Source organism: Raphanus sativus, chromosome 5, assembly GCF_000801105.2.
Source record: "Raphanus sativus cultivar WK10039 chromosome 5, ASM80110v3, whole genome shotgun sequence".
Taxonomy (NCBI): Eukaryota; Viridiplantae; Streptophyta; class Magnoliopsida; order Brassicales; family Brassicaceae; genus Raphanus; species Raphanus sativus.
The window spans coordinates 3,759,844-3,781,348 of record NC_079515.1 but is presented as its reverse complement, the minus strand read 5'-3'; the positions used below and the strand labels follow the sequence as shown (position 1 = coordinate 3,781,348).

Below are 21,505 nucleotides of genomic sequence, written 5' to 3'. Positions count from 1 at the left end.
TAACCTTTCTTTGACATAATTAAATTAGTTTTGATTATTCTTATCGCCTGCAGATGCTAGGAGCGAGTGGGGTAGTACAAAAATAATTAATTTCAGACAATGAGACCGCAAAGTACGCTGGTGAATTTAAGCCAAACTCCTTGGATCATCATCTCCTTCTTCAATCATCTTCTTCTCCACGATTGACTTTGTTATACAGAAGATTACAAATCCTTGAGGTTTTATGCATATTTAATTGCTATTAACCCATCCCCTTCATTTTCCCTCCCTTATTTTCCGACCAGATAAACAAAACAAAAATTGTTCTTTCTTATTTTCCATCATCCCAGATCTTAATTGTTTTCAGACCATTTCCATTATCTGAATTTCGTCCTTTTCTGTTCTGGGTTCATTTAAATTTTCGATTTTTCACATCACCCTTGTGAAAAAGCTGGGATTTTTTTTTCTTCTGCTTGTTCATCTGTATTCATGAGTTTTAAACCATTCCCTGATCTGGGAGTGATGATCACGTTTCTCTGATACTCGCTTGTCGTTGGAGAAGAGAGCACCAAGATTAGATTGTGAAGGATTTGACTTTTCACTTGATAGTCTCTCAATGAGATCAGATCAGAGAGATCAGTTTATGCTCTTTTGATCAGATCGTGATGTGGAAAGCTTGAATGCGATTTTTTTTCATCTGGAGAACGTTGATTTAGGAGTTTCATAATAAGTTAAAGGAGATGGGTAATGCTTGTGTAGGACCAAACCTTTCTGGAAATGGTTTCTTGCAAACTGTTTCAGCTGCTTTGTGGCGGCCACGGATCGGAGCTGAGCAAGCTTCTTCCCATGGCAGCAATGCAGGAGTTGCCAAAGACGCAGTACCTGATCAAGTCCAGAATAAACCCCCTGAGCAAGTCACTATCCCTAATCCTAGCTCCATTCCCGAAGCTGAAACCAAACCCAAACCCGAACCTGAAGAAGCCAAGCAGGAAGTTGTTGTGCAGGTGGAGACAACAAAGCCTGAATCCAAACCGGAGCCAACAAAACCAGAAACAAAGCCTGAATCCAACCCGGAGCCAACAAAACCAGAAACAAAGCCTGAATCCAACCCGGAGCCAAAAAAACCAGAAACAAAGAGTGAAACCAATCCGGAGACGAAACCTGATCCCAACAAGCCTAAACACATGAGGAGAGTGTCCAGCGCAGGTCTCAGGACCGAGTCAGTGTTGCAGAGGAAGACTGAAAACTTCAAAGAGTTCTACTCACTGGGAAGGAAACTCGGACAAGGGCAGTTCGGGACAACCTTCTTATGCCTCGAGAAAGGCACCGGGAACGAGTACGCTTGCAAGTCCATTTCCAAGAGGAAGCTTCTGACGGACGAGGACGTCGAAGACGTGAGGAGAGAGATTCAGATCATGCATCACTTGGCTGGTCATCCGAATGTTATATCCATCAAAGGAGCTTACGAGGATGTTGTGGCGGTGCATCTAGTGATGGAGCTGTGTTCGGGTGGCGAGCTTTTCGATAGGATTATTCAGCGTGGGCATTACACTGAGAGGAAAGCAGCTGAGCTGGCGAGAACCATTGTTGGGGTTTTGGAGACTTGTCACTCTCTTGGTGTTATGCATAGAGATCTCAAGCCTGAGAATTTTCTGTTTGTTAGTAGAGAGGAAGATTCTCTATTGAAAACGATCGACTTTGGACTCTCAATGTTCTTCAAGCCAGGTTCAATCATTAGATTTACAAAGACATCTTATATGTTTGAGTTTGGAACTTAGTTTTTTTTCCTTTTCAATTTTTTTTTGCAGATGAGGTTTTTACAGATGTTGTTGGTAGTCCATATTATGTAGCTCCGGAAGTTCTTAGAAAGCGTTATGGTCCTGAATCAGATGTGTGGAGTGCTGGTGTGATTATTTACATTTTGTTAAGTGGTGTTCCTCCTTTCTGGGCCGGTAAGAGCAGCGGTTGCATCATTTTAACATTCAGTTGTCTTGTTTTTCATTTAAGGCTCTAAACAAGTGATGTTTCCATGACATTTAACAGAAACCGAACAAGGGATATTCGAACAGGTCCTTCATGGAGATCTTGACTTCTCATCTGATCCCTGGCCAAGCATCTCTGAAGGCGCAAAAGACTTGGTTCAGAAAATGCTTGTAAGAGACCCCAAGCGAAGACTAACCGCACATCAAGTATTATGTAAGTTCATTTTAAGCCTGATTGATCTTGATTATTAGCATATATGTAGTTGATTTTTCAATTACATTTGTCTTGTTTTTGACTCTAAACAGGTCATCCATGGGTTCAAATTGATGGTGTGGCTCCAGATAAACCTCTGGACTCTGCTGTTTTGAGCCGTATGAAGCAATTTTCCGCCATGAACAAGTTCAAGAAAATGGCTCTTAGAGTAAGCTTCCGTCGTTCTTAATGCTAAACAAGATCCCAAAAAGAAAAAAGAAACTCAGACGATAGAATTAAGTGTTTTTTTTCCTTCCATTTTTCAACTTTTTGTAGGTTATAGCCGAGAGCTTATCTGAAGAAGAAATAGCCGGTTTGAAAGAAATGTTCAAAATGATTGACGCAGACAATAGTGGTCAGATAACTTTCGAAGAACTGAAAGCAGGACTGAAACGAGTTGGTGCCAATCTCAAAGAGTCGGAGATTCTTGACCTTATGCAAGCTGTAAGTCTTTTAACTGCTTCAGTTATTCAGTATGTTCTGGTTATAGTTCCATGGTTTGCTTGGGATTTGCAGTGATCTTTGTATGTTCTCTCTCTTTGTATTTCAGGCTGATGTGGACAACAGTGGAACGATAGACTACAAAGAGTTCATAGCTGCAACATTGCATCTAAACAAAATAGAGAAAGAGGACCATTTGTTCGCTGCCTTCTCCTACTTTGACAAGGACGGGAGCGGATTTATCACCCCTGACGAGCTTCAACATGCTTGTGAGGAGTTTGGTGTTGAAGATGCCCGCATTGAAGAAATGATGCGTGATGTTGATCAAGACAAGGTAAAAAAAGCTCCTTCTTACACACACTTCTCATCTTATTCTAAACTGCATTATATTCTCAGCAATGATGAGATAACACATATTTAAAAAACATTGAATCATTGTTACAGGATGGACGAATAGACTACAACGAGTTTGTGGCGATGATGCAGAAAGGGAGCATCGTGGGAGGACCTATGAAGATGGGTTTAGAGAAGAGCATTAGCATATCTCTGAAACACTAGCTTTCAGACCCAAACACAAACCCAAAGACCAAGGAATATTTATAAATGAAGATGATGATATTGTGTTTTCTTTTCTTCTCAATATTGTGATGAGATTTTGTTATTATTAGACTGGTTTAGGCAGTTCATTTTTTTTTTGTACTGTGTACTTCTATGCATATACACACATAGTTCTTTGTTCTGTCTGTAACTTTTTTGGCTACTGTGAGAGGAGAGGAGAACTCCACTATAAACAATGTGCATTGAAGACTCCTCTTATATTCAGCCACATTGATTGGTGAACAGGTTTTTGGTTTATTTCTATGCTCTTACAAAAAATGATAACAAACAAGATCTCCAGTAGTAGTGGAAGTTTACCTTTATTCATAAAAAATTAATCAAGACAATCAGACACTGAGATGAGGCTGTGATCAAATCCAGCAACTGCTTGAAGAACACAACCCTCGATGTCTTCCAGCAACATGGGTTCAGGTTCATCAACCGAGCTTCCTAAACCAAGCCTACCGCTCTTTCCGCATCCCCAAACCCAAGCTTCTCCTTTCTCTGTTACACACAAGGAATGCACACGCCCTGCTGATACCGAAGCTGGAGATTCCCCATCCAAACCCTCCACTTCTCTCGGCACCTCTTCTGGCTTACCCCTGCCAAGCTGCTGGCTACAGTTCCAACCCCATGATGAGACAACAACCCTCCTCGCATTGGAATCTGATTCAACATTGCAGATCGCTAGAGAATGACCAAGACCAGCTGCTATTGAAACCGGAGACCCGGTTATATCAACAGGTGACATTCCTAGGTCTTGCTTACTACACCTACGTCCCAACTGACCATACACATTGCTCCCAGAGCTCAAAAGAGTCCCATCACGACAAAGCACTAAAGAGTGATCAGACCCGCAAGCAATATCGTCCACCTTCACACCACGCAACTCTTCCACCAGACGAGGCTCCCAAGCTATAGGCATGTTGTTCTCCTTCCTCATAGCTTCCGCAACTTTCTTCTCAGCTGCATTCTGCTGATCATCATCACCACCATACCCATTTGCAACTGAATCAAGAGGAGACGCCTCAAGCGGAAGTCCAACATTCCCTACTCTCCCATCAGCTACATAACCCCACCCAAAAACCTTACCATCAACACTAAGAGCAAGCCCGTGCCCCCAACCTAACGACACCTGTCAAAAAACCGAATCGAGTCAAAACGACTGCGTTTTGAAAGCCAAAGAGTTAAATGATTTTTTAATCCAAACCTTAACGATGTGTTCTCGACCTAAAGCTTCAACCTTTGAAGGAACCAACGCTTCAACCACGCCTTCCCCGATCCCAAGCTGTCCTCTTTTCGATCTCCCCCAAACCCACAAAGACCCGTCGTCTCCAACCGCAGTCGAAACCACTCCAGACGCAAACGCTGATCGGACCCTCACGTTCTCCAGGCCTCCTCCTTCCACTCTCTTCGCCACGCTCCTCGAATTCGAATCCCTACCGATTCGACCGAGCTGGCCTTCCTCGTTGCGGCCCCAAGCCCAAACCTCGCCGCCGGAGGTGACTGCGAGGGAGTGGTAGTGTCCGGCGGAGATGAACGAGACGTCGGGAGGTAGATCGGAGACTTGAGTTGGCTCGTAAGCGTCGGTTCCCATTATTCCCATGCCTGGTAGTCCTAGAGCGCCGTGGCTTCCGTCGCCGAAGCTCATCACTTTAGTAGTTCTCTGGCCGCCGACACTGCTCGTGAACCATCGTTGTCTCCCGAAGTTCGAAACTTTCGCGATCGACCATAATCGCACCATTTCACACCTTAAAGAAATTAAAGCCAAGGGAGGAGAAAGAAACAAAAGTAATTTTGAAAATTTGCTTTTAAGTTAAAAAAGATATTATCTATTTCATGGTTGTGGGCCCATTAAGTCCTACTTGGATGATATGAATCCAAAAGCCCAGCCCGCTTAAACATCACCACCTCACTTGGATGAGTTTATTACTTTTGACGGTGACATAGCTGAATCTTGAACCGTTGGAGAGATTTCATCTTACGGCTGTAGATTATCTGTCTTGGAATTTTACGTTGGGGGTTGTAAGAAAATTTTGAGTGTCTCTATCCGTTAGTTGTAAGAAAATTTTGTAATCTTTTCAGGAAATACAAAGGAACTCCTCTATTGTAGTAATAGTGTTTTTGTAATCACGGAATCACATCATCTGCTCTCTGTTTACATATGTCAGACTAGGATCTTTGAATGAGTACACAGACTAGGTCTTTCTAATTGGAGAATCATCTCGAGTCTGACTGAGAAGTGAGAACTCTAACTGGAATGAGTCATGTAAAGAGTAGAGCTTGATGAAGCTAAGGTTAAAGGAAACCATGGAAGAGTGAAGAACTTTGCTCCTGAGGTTGTTGCTAACGTTAATACTTATTGTGATGAGATCATGAGAAAACAAGAAAATGACGAGAGTTGTCACATTTTGCGAAAGTCAAATAAGGAAACAAAATTGTATTCAGGTTCATGGGATTATTCAAGAAGCAAATGTATTTCAAGAATAGCTTATTCTTCGAGTTTGGTACAAAAAACTTAAAAAGCAGGGAGTTAGATATGGTTATGTGTATTACTGGAGATGAGAAGCGAAAGCTGACATGACTTCCTTGTATACTGGCTTCTTGAAATCCACTGCCTGCAATAACAAGAGGAAAATGAGGAGTATTAGATCTGAAACTCTAAACAATTGGTGGTATATAGAAGAAGCAAAATCTAAGTGGACTCACAAGATCAACGAGTTGATCAGGAGATACCCAAGACCATTCCCCAAACTCAGGTTTCTCAGTTCCATCACCAAGAAGATTGATTTCTTCATCTTCCCCAGTGAATTTCAGAAGAAACCTAAGAATCCACACGCAGTATTTGATCAGTTCTAATCTCGAAATAAAATTAACATGAGTGAAGAAAGTGTATATGATGAAAAAGACCCCTCACCACTTCTGAGCTTGGCCCTTCCAGTCAGATCCCCAACGGACCTTAAGCTTCTCCCTAACATCTGGAGGGAAATCATAAGTCACCCAGTGAGGTGCCTACACAGACAAAAAAAAAAAGAAGAAGAAGCTAATGTTCTTAAAACAGCTTGTATTCAAGTTATGACATTTACGGTTTTAAAGAAGAAAGCTAAAAACAAAACCTCAGCGATGATCTCAGCAGAGTGAACACCAGTCTCTTCCTTAAGCTCCCTCATGACTGCAACTCTCGGATCTTCACCCTCGTCGATTCCACCCTATAGTATTATCAACCCGATCCAATACCAAAAACACCGATTCTACTAAATTTAGAGATAAAAAAAAACAAATGGAATCTAGAGATCAAAAATAATACCTGAGGCATCTGCCAAGCACTGGGAATATCCAACCTCGACGCAGCAAAGATCTAGCAAGTTATCTCGATAATCAAATTAATCAGCAAAAGAACAAAGTAAATAGACAAACATCGAAGCTGTTTCTGACATGATTGATTACCTTTTTGGAAGGATTCATGAGACAGACACCCACGTTTCTTCTGTAACCTTCCGGTGGAGATTCCATCGACGAAGACGAAGAACAACAACACTGAGCGGCGGATGAGGAGGAGGCTGGAGACTGACGGCAGCGATGGGAGATGGGCAGGCTGGATAATTTCAGCGGTTTGAAGGGGTAGTTTCGTAAAATAGGAGTTACAGACGGAGAAGGAAGATGCTGTAATAAGACAAGGGATCTGCACATTAATGCCATTTTGATTTCGAGCCGAACCTATTCTCCACGGAATAAAGTACGCAATTTGACACTATGCCCCCTGACTCCTCACGTATTTACGGTTTTGGCCCTATGAATGAGATGCAAATTGATACAGACACATGAGCTAATAATAATCGTTGGGTTACTACAAAACATGAATTAATTCAGTATATCAAAAAAATTAAAACAAAGTGCAGTGTTGAATAAAAAATAAAAATCCATAACACTCAAATACAAAAAAATAATTAAAACTCATTTGTTGATTCGAAATGATTTAATTCAACACTTCTGAAACTTGGATAAAAACAGTACTGCAAGAATATACGAAAGAGATTAACAACGTTGTGAATCATTCCATAACACAAAACAAAAAAAACAAAACTCATGCCTTAAAATCTTCTTCCACCACGGCCAAACGCATTGCCTGGTGCCACGGCCGCTTGTGTCTCCACTTGAGAAAACCCGGAAACGTCAGACATTCCCAAAGACGCAAGCATCTCTAGCGTCTCCTTGTCCACCTTCACATCATCGGTCTTGATCGCCGACTCGTCGGGGACAAAGTCCATTCTCCGTTCGCGCTCCTCCTCCTGCAGCTTGAGCGAGATCCCGCGCACCGGTCCCTTTTGGATACGCTTCATCAAATGCGTGGAGAATCCAGCGATCTTGTTGCGTAGTCTTTTGGAAGGGATGATTGCGACTTCCTCCAAGATCTTCTTGTTCGTGTGGAAGTCGAGTGTCATCCTCGAGTAGTACTTCTCGATCACCTGACGTGACGATTTCTTCACTGTTTTGGTACGAACGCGACCCATCTTTCACCACCCTCTTTTGTACTTACCTGCTCGAAAATAAGATAACACATAACAACACAAGATTCAGCTGTCTACGACAAATATGAATAAAGAAATAATAATCTAAATGATGTACTGATAGTAAACTATGGTTCCAGCTAGACGAGTTCAGACATTAAGGTGATAAAATCAAATAGACACTACAAGTTTCTTGTGAATCAAGATTTTGGATCCACATTCAGGTAAATAATACAATATAGAGAACTTCAAAGCCAAGCTGCTATATATGACTTATTTATACATTTTCATGTGTGCAACGAATCTAATCGAAAATAATGACTATCAATCTAATACATCAGACACTAATCCGGAAGAGTAGATCCACTTTAAGCACGAGACTGTAGATTTCACGCGTGTGTTCCTTACCAATGACGCATATATTTTAAGGAAAGAAGAATGTACCTGTTACGTCCTGGTCGGAGCTGGAGAGAAGATGAATCGGGACTGTAAATGTATAGAAGATAAGCAAAAAGACGGAGCTGGCGAAATTTTTAGTGTATAAATAATGAGAATCTTATTAGGGTTTCTTAAGCCCATTTATAGGCCGAACGTTTTTGATAAAGCCCATTTAATCAGCAAAATTTTCTAAATGGGCTTCACCGCTACTAAATGGAGTTTTATTCTCACCTAAGCCCAACATGACGAACTTTTTATGATCATAATAAGGAAAGACAACTGGGAGTATGATGAAAATGAAGGGTTAAATACCATTTAAAATATAACTAGGGCTATTCTGTAAATTAAAGAAAATACGAAGACTAATCTCGCGATTTTCCCTATTGTTTTCCTCTATAAATCGCAGATAGAGAAAGGAAAACCCTCGAGACACCTGGCAGGTTACTTTTGTTTTCTGGAGATAAAAAAAGGAACTCTGTTGTTGTTTTCTATCGTAGTTTGATGGCTTGGAAGCAGTGGGGGAGGAATGAAGACAAAACGTTCGAGCTACCTCTGGTGATCACTGAGAATGATCCGAATAGGTTTGAGACTATGGTCACCTTTCTTGGGATGCCGCTTGAGGTTGTGAAGCACTACTACGCCGCTTTGGTTCACGATGTTGAACTTATCGAATCGGGCCGGTATGGTACTACCGATTATCAAGATTACGCAGATGGACTCCCCTCGTTCGAGACCAAACACATAGAGAAAGATAAGAAGCAGAGAGGAATACCGTGGACAGCAGAGGAGCACGGGTTAGTCTTTTAAGACTTATGAACTAGGTCTTTTCGTTTATCTGGGTCAAGAACGATTTTATGGTTACTTTTGCTCGTGGTGATGGTTTATTTAGGTCAAGAACGACATTGGGGTTACTTTTTCTCGTGTGATGGTTTAGGGTTTTGGCTGATTTAATTAGGTCAAGAACGAACTGCTTTTGGGTTACTTTTGCTCGTGGTGATGATTTAGGGTTTTCTTTCATTTAGGTCAAGAACTACTTTAATTAGAGTTACTACTGTTAGAGAGAGAGAGTATGGATTAACAATTTGAACTTCTCCTCGTGGTGATGGTTTAGGGTTTTTGTTGGGTTTAAGGGAAAGTACATCAACTAAAACAGGTGATGAACTGTCAGGTTTTAATGTATAACTAGATTTTAACCCGTCCTTAAAAGGACGGGTATATTTTTTATTTTACATTCAATTTTTGATATTTTTGTTTTCTTTGTGATTATATTTTTATTTTTTTATAATCATATTTGTGTATAAATTTTAATCAAAATATATTTTATTAAATAACAGTAATTTAAAAAATTGATCCGGTATACGCACGGTTAAAGCTGGGTTGCGAGTCGAACTTGCCCCGCTGACCCGTCAACCCGTGGATTCTCATTTTTTTTAGGTCAAAAAATCTGATCCGCACAACCCGCAACCGCTCCGCTTAATTTTGTGGTTATCTGCTTGTTATATATACATAATGTAAATATTAAATTATTATTTTAAATTCCTGTATTTTTTTAAAATATTTACTTTTACTTTTTATTTTTTAAATACTTTGCGGGTCGACGGGTAGTCGCGATCCAAATTATTTGTATTCAACTGAAAATTATTTTTAAACTATATTCCTAATATTTGCAACATATTTTATTTTTTCTATTAGTTATCTATCATAATTAATTAAGAATATTCGTACCGAAAAAAAACCGACTCGAAATTGACCATAAAATCATAGAGTCATATTCTATTAGACTTGACCTATATACTCGAATGGTTCTTAAAGTGTTATATCCGAAAGGTAATATCAAACCCAAACCACACGGAAAACCGAACAAAAACTTTTGAAAAATCTTTGACAAATATTTTTTAATATATTCTGTTAAATATATATATATATATATATATATATATATATGTAAATTAGTTAATATTGTCTTCACTAACTTTAAGTAAAATCACATTTAATAAATATTTGTAATCGAATAACCTATTTAAAACCCGTTACACTCAACGATTTAGATGAAAAAGTCCACTTAAACCCGTTAAACCCTATTTTAACATCATGTACTTTGTTAACTGATAAACTTATGTTGGACTAATCATTTATCAATTGATAAAATAGCTGGACTAATTATTTATCAATTGATCACGCAACTATATTTTCAGTTGACTATTTTAAACATTTTTCATCGATTATAATTTTTGATTTGGAAACACCTATTTAAGCAGTTTATATCATATTGCTTGAGTCTATAGTGTGAATCATTTATTTTAGTTGTTTTTGTATGTGATTGTCCAAAACAAATTCTGAAATGAATTGACATAATCTGCAATTTAAAAATGTGCATTTAAATATATAAGTTTTTTGAAATATAATACAATGATATATTATCAATATTGATTATTCAAAATATATATTTTCTAGTTAAAATACATGAACGGGTAGACCTGAACGATATACTTGTATTTTAGAATGTCATAGATTTGAATCCTAAATTTTTACATTGATATTACATATACAGAATTGTATTGTTCTGTACATGTTATTTTATACAGTATAGTGGTGGTATCGTGCATAAAGAAAAAAAACATTGTGAAAATGCTTTTGCTGTCAATGATTTCGTTTAAATGAGTAATGGATCCCTAAATTATAGGAAATGAGGGGGAGGTTATTATAAACTGAAAATCACGTGTTATGTATATTTATACTGTATATCATTGCTTTTATAATATTTAAAAAAGTGGACACAACATATATCAATTGGTCATGCTAAAGAATTAATAGAATAGATATGCTGCTTGGTAATCACATAATTAAGGCTCTTATTTATTACGTTTTACATGATTTTCTAGGAGCATCTTAATTTTTAACAAACTTGGTTATATGGGTTTCTGGTTGAATATATCTGATGGTATATTTTTTTTTTTTTTTTTTTTTTTTTTTGTCAACGTATATATCTGATGGTATATATTTCAGAAACTTTCTGAAGGGATTGGTGATGTTTGGAAGAGGAGATTGGAAGAACATATCGAGAAAGCTTGTGATGACAAGGACCTCAACGCAAGTCGCAAGCCATGCACAAAAGCATTTCTTGAGGCAAAAAATGGAGAATCAGGCAAAGAAACGCTCCAGTATCCATGACATAACTTTGGTTGTTGATGATGATGATGCTGCTTATGCCAAGGATGTAACCGCCCCTCGATCCGACTTGGAAGCTACGATGGGCCAGGCACATTTTGGTCAACAGATGCCTCAGTTCTAGCTACCATCAGTCCCCCCCCCCCCCCCCCCCCCCCCCCGACGAGTTTTTGGACATTACATGATATGGTATATATACGAAAATGACGACGAGAGTTTTAGTTGACATGAACCTTCTAATTAATTGGTTTTTGGTTCTTGGTTTTTATTAGATGACAATTTGTTTGGCCTTGTTTACTTTTGTCTAACTCGGATTTTCTAACGCACACTATCTTTGTTCATTCTTGTAGAAAATCTGGTTGAAAATGAAATATAGGATCAAGAACACCTTCGAATGGGTGCAATCTCGAGTTCTAATTATCAATTATATATTGCCGTATCTTTAGATAACTAGTCAATGGTTTTGACAGAGCCGGTGATCTAAACAACTACCCGTAGTACTCCAGAAAAACGGTGGTTGTTTTTTTCTTGTAACACACTATAGATAAAAGTAGTAAAGTGAAGACTTTATTGAAGATAATAATGATTATACAAAAGAGTAGTGAGTAGTAGCTCTTTTTTTTTTTTTTCCGTCAAGTTGAATTTAATTGAAGGATTGGGCCAAGCCCAGAATACAAACCGAAACCCACGTACAACAACAAGGCCGAAAGCCAAAAAGCCCAAAGGGTACACCGAAAAACCAAAAAAATCAAAGGCCCAAAAACTTGCACTTGGTCGACGAGGATTGGAAATCGCGTCAAGGGAGCATGCGGCTGTACACGTGGATGCATCTGCATCGTCAGCACGAAGATCAAAGCCACCGCCTCGACTTGACCGACACCGTTTCTAAACGTCACCGGAGCACGACCACCGAACCTCGCTTCGTCGGAGCTCATCACCCGCAGAGCCTCTGACTAAACCATCTCAGAACTTCAAGCTTTGACTTCTCATCAGAAAGCTTCATCGCCGTTCGTCGCCTCACTCTCTGCACGCATGGAGATTCAATCGAACTATCGAGATCTCCTCGGCCTATGAATGACTTCAAACCCAAGAGAAGTGAGACGCGAACCACCACCATCACCGGAGAACATAACCTCTCCCAAACATCAAACTTGAGCGAAACTAACAACCCGATCCAAAAAACGGATCACAAACCCTAACCCATAAAAACCGTGGAGACTTACAAGCCGGCAGAGCAAGACCGTGGGGACCTTCACTCTCCGAAAACAGAAGCCGACGACAGAGAAGTTGAAGAAACTTCCTCCTCCCGGTAACAAGAGCCGGCGGCGGCGGAGCTGTTATAGCCTCCGCCTCCCGGAAAAACCCAACCAACGATGAGTGGACTTCCCTCTCCGCAGTTTACACACGACCGCGTCTTTGCTCCAGACGCAGAACCACCGCTTGACTCGGTTGACTCACTGAGTCACCGACAGAGGAAAGCCTGGAACAGAGCTCGGACAAAGCAGCCATGGCAAGGAGGTGAGAGAGAAGCACGAGATGAACGATTTTGACAGATGGATTTGCACCTCCGGCGACGGCACGCACGCTCACGCGCCGGCCGTTCGCCGGAGGCTAAAGGACAGCTTTTTCTCTCTCTTTTTCTCTCCAAGGTACTTTTTTGTAGTGAGTAGTAGCTCAGACCACTAACTAAATGATCAATGATCATATCATATTATACAATGTGAAAGGCACGTTTAGTCAACCATTTGACTTTTCAATGAATCTTTGACCTTGCTACCTTTTCCTTTCTTGTAACCTTTCGAATCTTTGGACTTTATTTTGCTATACTTGGAGCTCTTGAGTAATAGCATCTCATCGTTATTCCCCTCTATGGATCCTTCCGATATCCCAACGCTTATCTGATCATGGTCGTTGTCGTCCTTTCTATGTGGGCTTTTAAGATTTTCGGATCGATCGAAACAATGATGACTAGAACCTTCAACGTATTCAATCCAATCGAGATAATCTTTTTTGGAAGCAAAATCAGAAGGATTCTTAGTTGATTCTTCTGATTGATCTACTTGACCGCTTGTTTTAGGTGTAACGTTTTCAAGCTGAGATTCTTCGAGTTGGTCCACACGGTTACGAGAGCCTTTCTTAATGGAACCTTCAGTATTGTCCATACGATCCCTTATCAATTCTTCAAGATGATCCATGTGACTGTTTCTAACCGAACCTTCAAGCTGGTCCTTATCACCACGATTCATGTTTCTAACAGAACCTTCAAGCTGGTCGTCCTTGCTAACCGAGCGTTCAGACCTCTGGGAATGTTCTTGATCGTCCACGTCGATGTACTTTTTACTTGTCTTCTCTTTTAGCATTAGCTTACGATGCATGGACTCCATAATCTTTGTAACCTTCGATGTGTCCTTTGTCTCATTACTTTCTTCATTTTCGGGCGGGTGATTTTCCTGGAAAATCTCTCCACCGTCCTCCGACTTCATAGACCCCTCTTGCCGGAGCCGGCTCTTGTGGAGCTTCACGTACTTGGACGATAACTTTTTGGTAATTTTCTTCATTTTCTTTTGATCACAATAATTAATATAAGATTTGTAAAGTTTTTTGTTTTCGATCACTTGAAACGTTTTGCCCTCAACTTATAGGGTACTGAAAATTAGGAGTACAGAAGAAAAGGTTATTAATAAAGTTACAAAATTCCCAAAAGAAGTAATTTGTTTTGCTTATTTGCTCTAATGTTTACAAGATTGCTAATTATAAAACGCGGTTTTAACTTTTAGACAGCACAGATAACAAACCATCAAGGCTAAGATTTAACACGGGTCCTGCGTGCCAATTTTACCAGAATTTAAAGATTTTCTTGGCAGCTACCAGAACTTACAAATCAAGATAAAGTGGTTTCTCCTATTTTTAGAATTTTGAAGAGCACATTTTTTGTAATGAATATGCCTACGAATAATGTTATATCATGTATTTTTAGAATTTTGAAGAGCACAAGATATGCATCCGATTACAGCATGTATATATTTTTAAATTTGGATTGATCCATAATGTTATTCTCCATAGCAGCCATGCTTGTTGCCTTCTACACCGCTTTTTCCACGATGACGATACTGCCTTGCTCGTAATTCCAGTACTGCCACAAGTTTGCCTCCCCACCACGCTTTTTGTGATGCTCCAATACCCTCTTCTCAAGAAGATGATTTCATCTACATATGGAAGCAACCTCTCCGAACGCCACATCAAGCCTTGGACGTTCTAACTTTTTCACTCAAATGCTTTGTTACCATATATATATTTCATGATGCAAAACCCTATCTTTGTGTGCCTTTTAGAAAACATATCTACTGCAAAAAAAAATCTACTGCAAAATGTGTGCGGTATCCGGTCATGGATATAGTTATGAAACATTGGTCTAGACCCCAAATTTTTTTAAAAAAGTTAAGAGGGTATTTGGCCAAAAAAAGTGTCTTAAGACGTAATTTTCTGTTAACATTCCTACTAAATTGTTGTACAATAACTTCAGTGTGTAGCTAAATGCTAAAACCACTGTACATCGATCTGTTTGTGTCTAGTATTGGATTTCTTTTCTCATAGAAGTATTGTTTCTTCTCTATATAAAACAAGACTACCAGTCTATCACTCTCACTCTTTTTCGTCGGTACGATATTATATTGATCATGGTGAAATAATCAAAGTTTAACAAAATGGATCAAACCACAATCATAGTTAAATTGAATAAAAACACTATCAGTCTCTCACACTCTTTAAAGCAACGTCGTTTTAAACAAAAAGACTATTGGATAATTTGGATAGGAGGCAATAAGGTGAAAATAAATAATAAATTATATTCGACCAATCATATCACAATCATTAGATTGACTTGACCTGCACCAAAGGTATATCCTTTCAAAAAACATCTCGCATCATCTCTATCACGTCAATCTCTCTCGCCCCCTCTCACTGTGTGTGTGTGAGATCGAAGCTATGTCTCAGGTATTTCAATCGGATTTCAACCCTCTTTTTTTTTTTGAATTCTGATTTCGAGATCTGGGTAATCGTAAAGACTCTTACTTTATCGCAATTCTCACCGTTTGATATAGATATCATTCCATGGTCTGATCTTATTGAATTCCTTCTCCATTTCCTTTGATCTATCTATATGATGTGTAGATTACTCGCTGCTGTAACAATGATCTCTCTGGTTGCGTTGATCTATCAACTCTAGCTTTAACTGAGTATATATTATCGCTTGAGATCTTTTAATTAGACGATTCCTCGTGAGGGCAGGACAGCATTCTGTATAATGATCAGCGGGGTTTGGTGTGTTCTGATTGGTTCTTTCAATGATGTTTTGATAAAAATTTAGATCAATTGTTTCAATCAAAGGGTTTGTCGCTTTTGTTAGCTAATGATAATATGCAGCATCCTGAATGGTACAAGCTTTGTCTCGTTCATTTAATCTAAGTTCTTATCAAGCTGTTCGTTTTTTTTTCTCTGTTTTCCGGTGTAAGACCGTTGTTCTCAGAGTGGCTATGTCATGCGAGGGATGTGTTGGAGCTGTGAAAAGAGTCCTCGGCAAAATGGAAGGTTTAGCTTTTCATCATCATAACTATTCCTGTTAATGTTCTGTCTCAAAATGCTCTAAACCAAATTGTCTTCTCATCCCATTTGTCCTCCCAATTCCCAAAACATATAGATATTCCACTGAACAGATTCTCAATCTCGTGTTTTGTTTTTAACTTTTTTTTTTGCCTCAAGCTTCCGTACTAGACAACTCGTTTCTATAGATTTAGTCAAGAGCATGAACATCATCACTTTCTGTTTTTTTTTTAATTGCAGGCGTGGAGTCATTTGATGTGGATATAAAGGAGCAGAAGGTGACAGTGAAAGGCAATGTGCAGCCAGACGCTGTTTTGCAGACTGTGTCAAAAACTGGAAAGAAATCGGCTTTCTGGGACTCAGAGGCTGAAACCGCCAAGGCTTAAGTATGGAGAAGCAGAGCATCCCATATATATGACTCTGTTTTTTCAATAAAAATCTGTATGGGGATCCTTCTTTCTTTATTTGACTTGTGTCTGAACATTGCTCTGTGAACCAACCTTGTTTTAATCATTCAAGTAATGTGGTCAAAAACAGTTCCTTGAATAACTAGACCTCCCATGTCCCAAAACATACAATCTTTCAGCAAATACAAAACCGTATTATCTTCAATGATAACAGTTTGGTTTAACACAATGAGTTGTGTTTTAAGTTAGTTTGAGCCCATGCATGAAAAAATATTTGGGACTACCACTCTGGTATTATCTTCAGCTCCAATACATAGGCCAGTGACATAGAATGATATATTTAACACAAGTATGATCTGATTATACAACATACTTTTTGAGTAACTATAAGTATAGAGTGTAATGAAGCTCGAGTAGGGAATCAAAAGGATGGAGCTTTATTTCGATTCAAAAATCAGGTCTCTGATCCATCTTCTATGACTGTGGGAGCTAAGCTCAAGTTGTAGTGCTTGGTATGGATTGAATAGCTGCAAGAGGATTCACTTGGTATGAAAACGCAAGCTTCCAGAAATCTACAATTGCTTTTCTCGTGGACTCCATTTGTCTGCGAATGATCCTAAGACAATACACACCACAATGTATGTTTTTCATTATCATAAGTTCTGATCATTCAAGTACAGTCGACGTTGCTTTAGAAGAATTCGTACCGTATTAAAGCAGCTCGTTTTCTCTTCAAAGCATAGCATATGACTAATCCAACAAGGCTTATGGCAAGTTTCCCCCTGGAAATGCTAAATTGGGTATTACCGAGCCTTAGGTGTAGAGGACGGGATGACCAAGGTTCATGTTGTTTAGAGAGTTTCAGAATAGAATCAATCTCAACGTTCTTTTCATTGGCCAAAGACTTGTTGCTTTTATTCACTACATCGTAAGAAGGATTTTCCTCTAAAGAAGTAGCCTCTCGAACGTTTGCTGATTGCAGAGAATGCAATCTTCTCAAAAGTCCCTGAAACAGAGATTTTGAGTTGTAACAAGCTCACAAGTTCATAACACAACTCATGCAAAAAGATTAAAATTGTACCTGTCGTCTTTCCTCAGGTAAAGCAGCTTGCTCAACCCAAGAAATGGCTAAACCCACGTCGTTTGTATCTTTTCCAAGAACTCCAAAGGTATACAGCTCCACAACTTCCACGTACTCATCAGTATCCAACGATATTTTCCCGTGGAACACTTTTTCACTCGATGCAGCATCGCTTAGGATGTAGTGGTCGTCCTTGTAAACCCATATGCTAAAGAACTCTTCCAGAACCTCACGTACACCAGAGTAGGAACCGTTTGATATTTGAAGGCATATTCTAAATGGGGAGAAAAAAACACAATTATATAGAGTTATAGACATCTATAATACCGTTCTGTGACTTTTGTCTATGCTAAAAAGTATGCAGAAACAGCAGAGCATTGTACTCTCCTAGTAAGTAAAATGTTAACAAATATTCCCTCATAGGTTATTGAATGTCACTTCTGTAACCTATTCCAGAAGGAACCAAGTACCTTTTTCAAGCACCTTAAAAGCTGTAATAAAATATCGAAAAGAAGAGAGACAGAAGGGATACCCAGTGAGAAGAACTTGAACAGGAATAGCCCCAACTTCGCCAAACACTAGTCTTAGCTCACTTACAATCTCACCTGCCCTGCATGAAAAAAACGCATCGAGTACTAAACTCTAAGTAAGAGGGAAAATAAAATGCTTTGTCATCAGTCTGAAGTATTATTACCTGCCGAGTCCATGCAAGGATTGGACTAGAACCATGCCAGCAGATTCCAACACGTCGTAAAATTGATAATCACCATGATGAGCTTCCTCGGATAAAGCATCAACGTTTCCGAAGATTCTCTTCAGTACGGTGGAAGATAATGACTCTGCCTCTTCGTACATGGAGCATACGAGGTAGCTAACAAAAAAAAATAAAACACAAAGTAGCAATCAAAATCTTGAAACTCTGCAGGAATCTATTTCTAACAGCTTATTATGTAGAGTTGAATCAAAATCACACAGATAATTACTCTCGATTTACCTCTCAGAACGTTCAATTTCTCCCCAAATACCACCAGTTTCCTCCATGTCACAAGTATTGGAAGAAGAAGAAGATCACTCGACGCTCTTTGATTCAACCGAGCAAATCTGCAAAAGGAAACCACTAATCGAGGAAATTTGATTATGTTCGTTGAAGAGGAAGGAGGAGATGAGTCGGAGGAGATAATTATTTAACTTGCTATTGGGCCAGGTTAATGGGCTTCCCGTCACACATAAAATCTATTTTTTCATGGAACAAATTAAACATTAGCCTCTTCATTCTTGGTAATGTACAGTTTTTTTTTTTTTAAACGCTGTTTTCATTCAATCCAAGAAAGTTTCCGAGTTTACAACCTATGATGAGAGCAAACAAACCAGACCAAAAGGTCGGTTAAGACTGCTGCCACCAGGGCAAAAAAAAACAACATAGGAAAAAAAAAGATAATAGGAAAAAAAAACAACATATTCCAAGACACCACCAATATGCAGCATTCCAAGGCGTCGTATCCAAAAAGGATGAAAAAGATAATAGGTCACTTTATTGCAGACTGTGGCAAAGAGTAAGGCAATGGTACCACATACCCTTTCGAGCTGGTAATGTACAGTTTTAAATGTGTTTTAAATTGTGTGAAATTGTCAGTATATCACATGAGTTGGTCACGATCAAAATCCGAACTAAATTTTTGGCGGCTCTTAAACGTTCAACTCAAGTACTCAACCACGTTCCACATGCATATGTCTTCGCAATCACAGCTACTTTGCTGGCTATCTAAAAATCTCGATTGCATCTACTTTTGACATCATTCATAACTCTTTTAGTTCATGTGAGTGTGACATGCTACATCAAGATAGCTCAGACATTACTAAAGAAGGAAAAAAAATCATTTATTGATCTGTTTGACGACAAATGTAATCTTTTGCTAGAATTCACAAAACAAGACAAATTTTTAAAGTATAGCTTCCTTTAATATAAGCACACGTCGTTTTCATAATAGTAAATAAATTTAAACCCTTGGCTTAACCATGGCTCTTAACGGTTTCATCATAACCACCGTGAACTCCAATTTCCCCGCGAAATCTATCTCGCTTCCCGCCGGATAAGCGCTCCATTCAAACTCTTGAACCATCTTCGCTAGCATCAAGTGCACGTGTACGGTCGCCATCGATAAACCGGGACAGATCCGACGGCCTACACCGAACGGCATCATCTTCACTCCGGTTACTCCGGTTATATCCGCATCCTCTTTACCCGAAACAAACCGGTCCGGATCGAATTTCTTCGGGTTAGACCAAAGCTTCGGATCTTCGTTTATCCCCGGGAGGTAGAACTCGACGTTGATTCCCGCGGGAACATCGTATCCGGCGACCGTCGTCGGCTCCGTCACCGTGTGAGTCAGCGTGAAGTACGTCGGCGGATGTTTCCGGAGAATCTCCTTAACGAAGGCTTGTAGAAAGACCATCTTGTCCACGTCTTTTTCCTCAACCGCACGATCTCCCACCGTTGATTTAATCTCATCGTAGAGCCGAGATTGAATCTCAGGATTCGCGATCAGCTGCGCGATGCCCCACTCGATCGCCGTCCCGGTCGTGTCCGTCCCGCCGTTAAGAAACTCCGAACATAACGTCACGAGCTCTCCGTTAGACGGCGTCGTTTTGCGCCCTTCGATTTTTAAGTCGAAGAGCGTGTCGAGGTAAGAGAAAGACGTCGCCGTTTTATCGGTTCCCGGATTCGTAAGCGCTCTCCGTCGTCTCTCGATGAACCGGACGACGAGCTCGACCTGTTCGCGGCGAACCTCGAGAGCTCGTCTCCTCTCCTTGGAGTAAAACGGAGCGAGGATCGGGAGGTAATCGTCGAGCCGAGGATCGATCGTGATCAACACCTTCTTCATCATCGCGTCCATCTTCAGAATCGACTCTTCGTCCATCTCGATTCCGAAACACATCTCCAAGAGAATGCAAAACGCAGCGAATCTCGCGTTTCGTAGGACCCAGACGAGTCCGTTATTTTCGTTAGCTTCTGATTTGATCCTCTCGGCGAGCTTATCCATGGCGGATCGTCTCAGCGACCCGAACTCTTTGAACCGGGTCGAGCTCAGCATGTTCTGCACCATGTTCCGTCTCAGCGATCGCCACACGGGCCCGTACACGGAAGCGTTGACTGTGAAAGTGTTGGAGCTGAAGATGGTCCGAGTCGCGTTCTCTTTGGGCCGGGTCGCGAACATGGGCCCACGCTGAATAAGAACGTCGTGGGCCAGAGTCGCATCGGAGATGATGATCATCGTCCGGCTACCCATCCTCAACGTGTAAATGGGACCGTATTTCTCCCTCAGATCATCGGCGTACTCGTAAAACTGCTTCCCGGAGCGCGCGAACTGGAAGAGGTTTCCGACTACAGGCCAACCGGGAGGACCTGGAGGGAGGTTCACGCGCTTAGATTTAGAACTCTGGCGCGTGAGGAATAACAGAACGAGTGCGGATACGAGAATGGCGATGATAGTGAAGAAGAGCGAAGGAGAGATGTTTAAAGAAGTGGGAGGAAACGAAAGGAGAGACATTTAGTTAGCACTGTTTTTTGTATTGTCTTACTCTGCTTTTTTTTTTCAATGAGCTTTGTAGCTATGGAGGATGTAGAATGAGTGGGAGAGAAGATGAAGAAGACGAAGGTATAAAAACAGAGTAGAGCATGAGAATTTAGGTGAGAAGAATTTAAAGTAGTCATACTCTTTTCGGTTTAGTGATTGTAGCTAGTACGATGAAATAGGTTAGGTTTAAGTCTTTTTCTTACATCATCGCTAGTATAGTGTCATGTTTTATTTATTTGCATGCGGAATGAACAGGCCCAGGCCCATATACGTTAAAAGATTACACACTCTGAAATTGTTGAAACAAGGGAGTCTCTGTGATATTTACTGTGTATAGCTAAAAACAGGAGAATGTGTAGAAGCTTAATACATCTGTGTTTATATTTTCATTTTTCTCAACCATCATTTGCTTTAGATCTACGATTTTTTTCGGTTAAAATGAACAAGGGAAAGTGGTGTACGTACATGCAGTTTTTT

At 40.0% G+C, this 21,505-nt stretch overlaps 9 protein-coding genes across 9 annotated transcripts; 3 read left to right on the top strand and 6 right to left on the bottom strand.

The window, feature by feature from the left end:
* The first annotated feature begins 110 nt into the window (after positions 1 to 110).
* LOC108859503 (calcium-dependent protein kinase 2) lies at positions 111 to 3,495 on the top strand. Its single transcript, XM_018633411.2, has 7 exons — positions 111 to 1,704; positions 1,788 to 1,931; positions 2,023 to 2,175; positions 2,268 to 2,383; positions 2,491 to 2,658; positions 2,765 to 2,989; positions 3,100 to 3,495. The coding sequence occupies exons 1-7, from the start codon at positions 720 to 722 to the stop codon at positions 3,211 to 3,213; spliced, it is 1,905 nt and encodes a 634-aa protein (XP_018488913.2). The 5' UTR covers positions 111 to 719; the 3' UTR covers positions 3,214 to 3,495.
* Positions 3,488 to 5,028, bottom strand: LOC108859506 (ultraviolet-B receptor UVR8). Its single transcript, XM_018633413.2, has 2 exons — positions 4,463 to 5,028; positions 3,488 to 4,387 (listed from the first exon to the last, which is right to left on the bottom strand). Exons 1-2 carry the CDS (start codon positions 4,994 to 4,996, stop codon positions 3,587 to 3,589), a joined length of 1,335 nt encoding a protein of 444 aa, XP_018488915.2. The 5' UTR covers positions 4,997 to 5,028; the 3' UTR covers positions 3,488 to 3,586.
* Positions 5,029 to 5,677: 649 nt separating this feature from the next.
* Positions 5,678 to 6,967, bottom strand: LOC108859498 (nudix hydrolase 26, chloroplastic). Its single transcript, XM_018633406.2, has 6 exons — positions 6,700 to 6,967; positions 6,560 to 6,610; positions 6,369 to 6,461; positions 6,170 to 6,264; positions 5,962 to 6,076; positions 5,678 to 5,870 (listed from the first exon to the last, which is right to left on the bottom strand). Exons 1-6 carry the CDS (start codon positions 6,949 to 6,951, stop codon positions 5,805 to 5,807), a joined length of 672 nt encoding a protein of 223 aa, XP_018488908.2. The 5' UTR covers positions 6,952 to 6,967; the 3' UTR covers positions 5,678 to 5,804.
* Positions 6,968 to 7,196: 229 nt separating this feature from the next.
* LOC108859500 (40S ribosomal protein S17-3) lies at positions 7,197 to 8,310 on the bottom strand. The gene is made up of 2 exons (XM_018633408.2): positions 8,205 to 8,310; positions 7,197 to 7,789 (listed from the first exon to the last, which is right to left on the bottom strand). Exon 2 carries the CDS (start codon positions 7,761 to 7,763, stop codon positions 7,344 to 7,346), a length of 420 nt encoding a protein of 139 aa, XP_018488910.1. The 5' UTR covers positions 7,764 to 7,789; positions 8,205 to 8,310; the 3' UTR covers positions 7,197 to 7,343.
* Positions 8,311 to 8,619: 309 nt separating this feature from the next.
* Positions 8,620 to 11,490, top strand: LOC108859499 (transcription factor DIVARICATA-like). Its single transcript, XM_018633407.2, has 2 exons — positions 8,620 to 8,992; positions 11,205 to 11,490. The coding sequence occupies exons 1-2, from the start codon at positions 8,700 to 8,702 to the stop codon at positions 11,488 to 11,490; spliced, it is 579 nt and encodes a 192-aa protein (XP_018488909.2). The 5' UTR covers positions 8,620 to 8,699.
* Positions 11,491 to 13,099: 1,609 nt separating this feature from the next.
* Positions 13,100 to 13,924, bottom strand: LOC108859496 (uncharacterized). Its single transcript, XM_018633402.2, has one exon. It carries the CDS (start codon positions 13,922 to 13,924, stop codon positions 13,100 to 13,102), a length of 825 nt encoding a protein of 274 aa, XP_018488904.2.
* A 1,282-nt stretch (positions 13,925 to 15,206) lies between these two features.
* Positions 15,207 to 16,514, top strand: LOC108859501 (copper transport protein ATX1). The gene is made up of 3 exons (XM_018633409.2): positions 15,207 to 15,359; positions 15,878 to 15,953; positions 16,206 to 16,514. Exons 1-3 carry the CDS (start codon positions 15,351 to 15,353, stop codon positions 16,349 to 16,351), a joined length of 231 nt encoding a protein of 76 aa, XP_018488911.1. The 5' UTR covers positions 15,207 to 15,350; the 3' UTR covers positions 16,352 to 16,514.
* Positions 16,515 to 16,637: 123 nt separating this feature from the next.
* LOC108859495 (protein APEM9) lies at positions 16,638 to 18,616 on the bottom strand. Its single transcript, XM_018633401.2, has 6 exons — positions 18,448 to 18,616; positions 18,148 to 18,324; positions 17,986 to 18,063; positions 17,454 to 17,727; positions 17,080 to 17,378; positions 16,638 to 16,988 (listed from the first exon to the last, which is right to left on the bottom strand). The coding sequence occupies exons 1-6, from the start codon at positions 18,492 to 18,494 to the stop codon at positions 16,868 to 16,870; spliced, it is 996 nt and encodes a 331-aa protein (XP_018488903.1). The 5' UTR covers positions 18,495 to 18,616; the 3' UTR covers positions 16,638 to 16,867.
* Positions 18,617 to 19,314: 698 nt separating this feature from the next.
* On the bottom strand, positions 19,315 to 21,285 carry LOC108861516 (cytochrome P450 77A4). Its single transcript, XM_018635393.2, has one exon. The coding sequence runs from the start codon at positions 20,999 to 21,001 to the stop codon at positions 19,451 to 19,453; it is 1,551 nt and encodes a 516-aa protein (XP_018490895.1). The 5' UTR covers positions 21,002 to 21,285; the 3' UTR covers positions 19,315 to 19,450.
* Between the last annotated feature and the right edge of the window lie 220 nt (positions 21,286 to 21,505).